This window comes from Benincasa hispida, chromosome 7 (assembly GCF_009727055.1).
Source record: "Benincasa hispida cultivar B227 chromosome 7, ASM972705v1, whole genome shotgun sequence".
Classification (NCBI taxonomy): Eukaryota; Viridiplantae; Streptophyta; class Magnoliopsida; order Cucurbitales; family Cucurbitaceae; genus Benincasa; species Benincasa hispida.
In genome coordinates, this window is record NC_052355.1 from 25,400,395 (window position 1) to 25,408,684 (window position 8,290).

Genomic DNA, 8,290 nt, shown 5'->3' on the forward strand with positions numbered 1-8,290 from the left:
ATGGACGAATCGTCATATCCAATCGTATCCGTATTGTGTAGCCTTATCTGTGTTTGTGCTTCATAGGTTTTCGTTGAATTGGCATTAAGTTCTTCCCGAGATCTCCTTTGTAATTATTCATTTTCATTGAAGGCATCTCTTTTGTATTCGGGATACAGGTGCACCTATTGACCCTGCCCTCCTCTAGTAAAAAAAAAAAAAATTCTCACTTGTGTCAATAAAAGGAGAAACAATGTGACTGACAATTTTGTATATCACTAAATGTATGAGAGCAAAACTATAAAACGACCTAAAATTTATATCCAATAATTATTAGGGGGCTTGCAAATTCATCTAACAGTTTCGATGGGAAAGGACAACAACATCTAAACAAATTTTTCTATAAAAAGGCCTTATTTCTTCATTTATTCTTCACTTTCATAAATCACCTTCTAAGATATCATAGATTTTCCCTGATGACAAGAAGCACTGCTATGTCTTTTTCTTTGATCTTCAAGCTTTTCCTTCTCAGCCTTTTCTTGAGTACATTGCTCGCTTCTAGCTTGGATTCCGACGATGATGGCAAAAAGGTATAAAACATTAAAAGTTGAGCAACTATACTTATAATGTATCTATATATGTATACATATGATGGGGTTTATTTTACATATTTTTCTTTTCTTGTTATTTTAAAAAACATTGCAGATTTATATAGTATACATGGGGAAGCTGAAGGACGACCCTGATTCCGCTCATTTACATCACAGTTCACTGTATATATATTCCACTCATTTACATAATACCTAAACATTCAACCTATTCTATTTATTTTAAGCTTAATTGCCTTCCTCGAATCTTTCTTCATTTTTTTTTTACAATATGTATTTATATATATAGAAAACTAGGCTGATTTTTATCACAAGAGTTGCAACTTTATAATACTTTTGTTTAGAACCGACATTGTAACTACCGTTTAGATAGCAGTTTAAAACTGACATCTTATATGAATTTTATGTTAATCCACAAAAATTACAGAAAATGAGGCATTTCTGTTAAACTAACATCATATACTAAATCTGTCATTGTTTATAAAATGTCAACTAACATCTAAAGCCTAATTGTTGTAATCATCTTGTATGTTTTGTACTTTAGCCCTTTTGCTCCAGAATCTGTGGTCTATACCTACAAGAGAAGTTTCAATCGATTCGCAGTGAAACTCACTAAAGAAGAAGCTAAAAAGATTGCAAGTACGTGTACTTATTATTTAACATAAGGTTCTGTTTGGTAACCATTTCGTCTTTTGTTTATTAGTTTTTGAAAATTAAGTCTATTTTATTATACTAAAAAAAATTAAGTATATTTTCTCTTAATTTCTTACAATTAGTTGCATCTTTCTAAAGTAAAAGAAGGTTAAATCTTAACCAAATTCTTAAAACAAAAACAAGTTCTTAAAAACTACTTTTTTTAGTCCCCATTTGGTGACCATTTTGTTTTTTGTTTTTTGCTTTTGAAAATTAAGCTTATTTTCTTCTTATTTCTTACAATGAATTTCATCTTTCTTTAGTATAATTGTTAAATGCTTAGCGAAATTTCAAAAAAAAAACAAATTTTTAAAAGTTATTTTTTTAGTTTTTAAATTATATCTAGATTTTTAAAACCATTGGTAGAAAGTAGATAAGAAATGAAGAAATTTGGAGGTGGACGTAGTGTCTATGGGATTAATTTTTTAAAAAAAATGTGAGAGTTCTTGAACCTAACTTAGATGGCCAAACAGAACACAAACAATCAGCAGAAATAAATCGAAAGCAGTAAAGAACACCAAGATATATAGTGGTTCGACCAATTTGGTTTACATCCACTTTGAGAACCAGCTTGAATTAATTTATTAATGAGCAATAAAGGAATTTTACAAATTACAGATAATCAACGAATTCACAAATCTGTAATTTCGGTATCCACTAATACTGAGAGATCTGCACACAACGTCGTCTCTGAAAGCTGAGAACAACTCGCTGCAAAACAGCCCAAAATAGTATGCTATCCGCCTCTGACTGGCGAACCAAGTGCAGACCTGCTCCTCTCTCTCACCCGACAACCACTGCCGGACGCAGCTACCATGGCGAACCGCCGGCTCGACAGATGCAAGCCCACACCGCTGGTTAGATCGGCGAAGTCTGACCCGACACCCAAGTTCTAATTGGTGCACGACTCTTCAAGGACTCGACACCCACACTCGAATCCGCGCTGACGGAGACCCATGCCCACGCTCACATAGCGGACGGCTTTGATACCAGCGGCTTCCCTTCTCTCGCTCTCTCTCAGACCGCTTCGGACGAGCGTGTCTTGTTTTTCATCCTGTGGTGGCTACTCTATTTTTTCCAGCCTCAAGATCACAAATACAGACCCTATTTTTGGAGAAGAAGAGAAAATTACAAGTTTGCCACTGCTCAATAATTATGATAATGTCATTGGGCCTTTAATTTTTTTAAAAAAACCCACTTAAATACCTTGTTATTTTCTACAAATCTCCCTCATAACAAGAATATTTAAGTGCCAAGCTGATTCTCCAATCTTCCTAACATCCAGATTTAATATTCAGCCCATCTAATAGGTATTTGAACCTATGGGCTGGAAGAATCTTGGTTAACATATCTAAAACATTCTCAACTGTAAGAACCTTGACCAGTTCAGCATCTTTCTGGGCCACAACTTCTCTGATAAAATGAAACTTGACATCCATATGCTTAGACCGTTCGTGATGAGATGGATTCTTTGCAAGATGAATAGCACTCTGGCTATCACAATGGACGATAGGAATGAACTCCTGCGACAACAACTCACCAACTATCCTTTTCAACCACACCGCCTCTTTCACAGCTTCACCCACTGAAATATACTCTGACTCAGTAGTAGACAAGGCAACAACTTACTGTAGAGCAAGCTTCCAACTGACCACATTACCAAGCAAACAAAAAATATGATCTGATAGAGACCTTCTTTTGCAAGGTCTGCAGCATAATCTGCATATGTGAAACCTTCCAACAGTGCTGAATTATCACAATCCCTGCTAAAACACAATGATACACTAGCACTACCTTTCAAATATCGAAGCACCCATTTAACTGCATTCCAATGCTCCTTCCCAGGATTTGACATAAACCTAATACTCATAGCATATCCCAAGTCAGGCCTAGTAAAAATCATCAAATACATAATACTTCCAACAACATTACAATAGGGAATATTAGTCGTCTCTAAGCTTTCTTGTTTAGTAACAGGACACTGAGACGAAGAAAGCCTAAAATGAGATGCTAAGGGTGTAGAAACTGCCTTACAACCAGATATATTATACTTCTCAAGCAGTTTATACATATAACTCTCGTGCGAAATGGTTAACAAATCTTTCTCCCTATCTCTTTTCACATCCATGCCTAAGATCCTTTTCAGTTCACCTAAATCTTTCATCTCACATTCACTACTCAATCGTTTCTTGAGATCACAGATTTCAGAATAATCCTTAGACACTAGAATCATATCATCTACATACAGAAGTAGATAAGTGTATGTACTTTTCTAAGATAGTTTCCAGTACATGCAGGCATCATATGAGCTCATGTGAAACCCGTGCTTTAGAATAAAGGTGTCAAACCTGATATACCATTGTCTCAGCGATTGCTTCAGTCCATAGATGGACCTGTGAAGACGACAAACCATGTCTTCCTTTCCTTTCACCTCATAGCCCTTAGGTTGAGCCATGTAGATCACTTCCTCCAATTCACCATGAAGGAAAGCTATGGTGACATCCATCTGTTCAACAAACATATCAAAGTGAATAGCAATAGATAAAATTAATCAAATGGATGAATGCCTCACCACCGAAGAGAAAATCTCATGAAAGTCAACTCCCTCATTTTGAGTGTAGCCCTTGGCTACCAGTCTAGCCTTATACCTAGGCTTGCTCTCACCTCCTGTATCTGGCTTGATTTTATAGATCCACTTTGACTGAATGAGTTTCTGATTAGGAGGCCTTAGAACCAATGACCATGTCTGATTTTTCTATAATGAGAACAATTCTGCTTCCATAGCATCCTTCCACTATTCCTTCGAATCAGATATAATAGCCTCCTCAAAAGTAAGAGACTCTGCTTGAATACTGTTAGTTGCATAAGTAAGAGCATACACAACTAAATCAGTATAACCATACCTCGTAAGAGCTTGCCTCACCCGTTGAGGCCTGTCACGAGTAAGCTGATAGTTCTGTAGGTCATTTCTACTTGAGCTTTTTTCACCAAAAGCTCCCCATCAATCAAAGTCCTTTGCAGTTGAGGTTGTCTACCATCAGAACTGGATGACTGATCACTGGAATCACCTGAACTAACTGATGGTTGTGCTTTAGAATCAATTCTAACCTCTACCTCAACCTGATCAACTGTCTGTTGTTTCTGCTGCTCTTTGACATGAAATGGCATCTCTGTTTCATTAAAGGTCACATCTCTGTTGATAATACATTTATTTCTGCCCTCTTCCAAGCACCAAAGTTTATATCTTTTAACACCCTGAGGATAGCCAATAAACATACATTTCAGTGCCCTATTGTTCAGCTTCCCTTCCTTAACAGGAGCATAAGCTGAACATCCAAACACTCTGAGATGATCCAAGCTTGGAGCTTTTCCTGTCCATATCTTCTGAGGAGTCTTTAGGCCTAAAGAGGAAGACGGACTCCTATTAATAAGATAAGAGGCTGTTTGGGCAGCTTCCCTCCAAAACTTCAAGGGTAATGAAGCCTTTGTCAAGAGACATCTTGTACGCTCCATAATTATTTTGTTGAACTTCTTAGCTAAACCATTCTGTTGTGGAGTGTACGTAACAGTGACATGCCTCGTAATTCCCTCAAATTTGCAAAATTTATCAAATTTGTGATTCACAAATTCTAAATCATTGCTTGTCCTCAAATACTTTACCTTTCTACTTGTCTGGTTCTCAACCTGCTTTTTCCATTCAAGAAATTTCCCAAAAGCTTCATCCTTCTGTTTCAGTTGATACATCCACACCTTTCTTGAAAAGTCATCAATAATCGACATAAAGTATCTTGAACCTCCCATAGAAGGTACTTGTGTAGGACCCTAAAAATCTGAATGAATATAATCTAAAATTTCTTTGGTAGAATGCTTCCCTTTCCCAAACTTCACTCTGGTAGACTTTCTCATTATGCAATGTTCACAAAATGGGAGTTCAATGTCTTTAACTCCTCCAAGCAAACCTTGTTCTGAAATAGTTTGAAGACCTCTTTCACTCACATGAGCTAATCTGTTATGCCATAACATGGATTAATCTGTTTCTTTCCCAGATGCAACAGCAGCACTACCTGAAACTGCAGTACCCTCTAACACATAAAGACCATTCCTCAAGGTCCCCTTCAGCTTAATCAAAGAGCCCTTGATAACCTTCAGAACTCCATTCTTAGATTTATAAGAATAACCTGTTCTATCTAATTCGCCCAGAGAAATTAGATTTCGTTTGAGTTCTGAAACATACCTTATATTCGTAAGAATTCTAATCATACCATCATGTGTTGCAATTCGAACTGACCCAATTCCTTTTACATCACAAGAACCATAATCACTAAGCAGAACTGATCCTCCATCATTTTCCTGAAAGTCAATCAAGAAATCCCGATTAGGAGTCATGTGAAACATGCACCCTGAATCCATGATCCAAGCATTCTGAATGTCCCTGTTGGACACCATCAAAACCTCTGCTGAATCATACCCATTGGTAATATTTGCTACACTAGAATCCCCTGGCTTGCTACTTGATGCTTCCTTGCTCTTATTCAAAAGGCAATTTTTTTCTAAAGTGTCCTTCTTTATGACATAGGAAACACTTTTTGCTTTTCCTCTTTGATTTCGACCTGGATCTCGACTCTTTTTCTTTTTCGTTCTTTTTCTCATTTCTGCCTCTGGCCATGAGTAACTCTCCATCCTTGCGTTTCTTTTTAATCTCAAGATTTCTCGTTCTCAAGGCATTCAACACTATATCCATGGACAATGAATCTCGTCCATATTTAATAGCTGCCTTAACTTCTCGATACGATTCTGGCAAAGAATTTGGAAGAATAATTGCTTGATTTTCATCCGACATCTTCTCACTGATGTTATTGAGATCAACTATAATCTTCTGGAATTCATCTAAGCTCTCTTCAAAGCCTTTACTTGAGTGCAACTAGGCTATAGTAGACAGTCTTGTTACTTAACGAATGTTGATTAACTAGGTTAAAGGGTTTGACCAGTTAGTCTCGGGTCGTTGGAGCCCATGATCTGTAGATCCATCGCGTCTCCTTGCTAGCTCACTACGGAAGAAATTGAAGAACTAGGTGAATTAATAATTTGAAATGTTCAAAATCGAGTTTTAGGGAAAACCGTATTTTATATGAGATATAATTTACAATTAAATAATTTATTTATTAATTAATTATTTTTTAGAGTATTCTTGAACATTAGCATGAAAGTGTTTTTTAAACTTGATTAATATGATTAATCAAAGTTAGGTGTCAAAAACAATTTAATATGTGATATTAAATATGTTTTTTAAAATATTTTATAAATTATGAAAATGTTTTTTTCCATAAAAATTGATTTATTTAGTTTATAAATTAGTTTGTTGAAAAATTCAATTGTTTGATTTTCCCACTAACTAAGTGAACTTTAAAGTGGCACTTCCAAAGCTTGACACCTAAAGATTACATGCTAGTGGAGTTTGAAGTGGAAGACATGCAAGATATGATTGTGCACGTAATTTGTCTATAAATAGTTTGGTTTTTTAATTTTGTAAGAACTAATGCTTCTTTGACGTTGACTTTACTCTTCCACCAAAATCTCTTTACTCTCCACTTTACTAAAGTTAAATTTCCTTTAGTTCACTAACAAAACGGTCTCACAACTGTGTTCTTCAATCGAAGAATAGTGAGAATTTACCATTGGTGGTGTCGATCGAGCTCGGGAGAGGAAGATTGCGGTGGATTCTACAAAGGTTGTAATTTCTAACCCTTTATGCATGCTTATTCTTGTTGTTTATGTAATTAGAACGTTATCGATCTTCGATTTCACTATTGCATGTGTTCTTTATATTCCAACAATTGGTATCAGAGCATGCTTATAATGTTCTATTGCATATTGGTGGGTGTTTTTTCATTTATTGATTGAATTGTTAGCTAAGGTGGATATTTTACGGTTTTGCCATTAGTTTTCTTTTAATTTCTTGTTCAAATTTGTAATTGCTCACATGTATATGAGCTTTAATGTGTATCAAAGGGTCTCTAAATTTGTTTGAGTCATGTTGTTCTTAAGCTGTAATTGTTCAGTTCCAGGATCGAGGACAACATTACAGACCCGAAAGTCACCTCCCATACCCAGTTTTTACTTCCAAACTTGCTACCAGACTTGAGAACTTGGCGGCCCGACCCAGTTCAGTGGCTTCTTTGCACATGCCTGCATCAACTCACTCTGTTCAACCCGTTCTAGTCGATCGGTGTGCCTCTTTTCGTTGACCGGTCAGTGCGTGCATTGACCAGTCGGTCTAGAAGGTCCGGACCGGTCCAGTTGACTTAGTTGAGTCGGTTTGACCGATTCAACCTTGTTTTTGGAGTTTCTAAGCCGGTTCGAGTGCTTTTTGGCCGGCTCGGGTTGGTTCAAAGAGTTTGAAGCCGGTTGGAGAGGGTTGCTGTAATAATTTAGTTGTTTGTTTGTTTTTAATGTCAAAACCGGTCCACTGTAATGTTGTTTATTTATTATGCATGTGATGTATGATATTATCTTAATTATGTGTGCATAAAGTATGCCATATAGTTTTCTTTTTAATAAAACCCCACCATATGGATAAGCATGTTGCATGCATTTGATATATATTATGGGTGTTATAATGTATATAGTATGCATGCATAGTTTTAATATAAGTATTATATTAAAGCATGTTTGTTTGAGGAAGCATGTTATAGGGTTATAAATTTATTTTATAATTGTTATAAAATAACCTATACATTTAAAATCTATAACAAAGATAAGATGCATGCTCACCTAGGGTTAATCGGTGCATTTCAATCACATATTTTTAAGAGTTAGAATAGGTCGATTACTTGTAAAACAAGAGTTGTTTACTTACCTGGGAAGATCGTCTCAGGTATATATATATATACGGTTTACAAAACACCTCCTACGCGGAGATCAAACTAGAGTCTAAGTCAATAACCTTAAATTTATGACCATGCATGAGTTGTGCAAGGTAATAAATTGGTTTATCACCTACACATTATAGG

At 36.0% G+C, this 8,290-nt stretch overlaps 1 protein-coding gene across 1 annotated transcript; it reads left to right on the plus strand.

The window, feature by feature from the left end:
• Nucleotides 1-356: 356 nt before the first annotated feature.
• LOC120081558 (cucumisin-like) lies at nt 357-7,857 on the plus strand. The gene is made up of 5 exons (XM_039036547.1): nt 357-569; nt 685-752; nt 1,132-1,226; nt 6,943-7,008; nt 7,340-7,857. The coding sequence occupies exons 1-5, from the start codon at nt 456-458 to the stop codon at nt 7,420-7,422; spliced, it is 426 nt and encodes a 141-aa protein (XP_038892475.1). The 5' UTR covers nt 357-455; the 3' UTR covers nt 7,423-7,857.
• Nucleotides 7,858-8,290: the final 433 nt, after the last annotated feature.

What these genes read in the sequence shown, in the direction of transcription:
- LOC120081558 (XM_039036547.1), top strand. Translation starts at nt 456, where the DNA reads ATGACAAGAAGCACTGCTATGTCTTTTTCTTTGATCTTCAAGCTTTTC. An exon ending in CCGACGATGATGGCAAAAAG is followed by an intron (nt 570 to 684) that starts GTATAAAACATT and finishes AAAACATTGCAG; the next exon opens with ATTTATATAGTATACATGGG. An exon ending in AGAAGCTAAAAAGATTGCAA is followed by an intron (nt 1,227 to 6,942) that starts GTACGTGTACTT and finishes ATCGAAGAATAG; the next exon opens with TGAGAATTTACCATTGGTGG.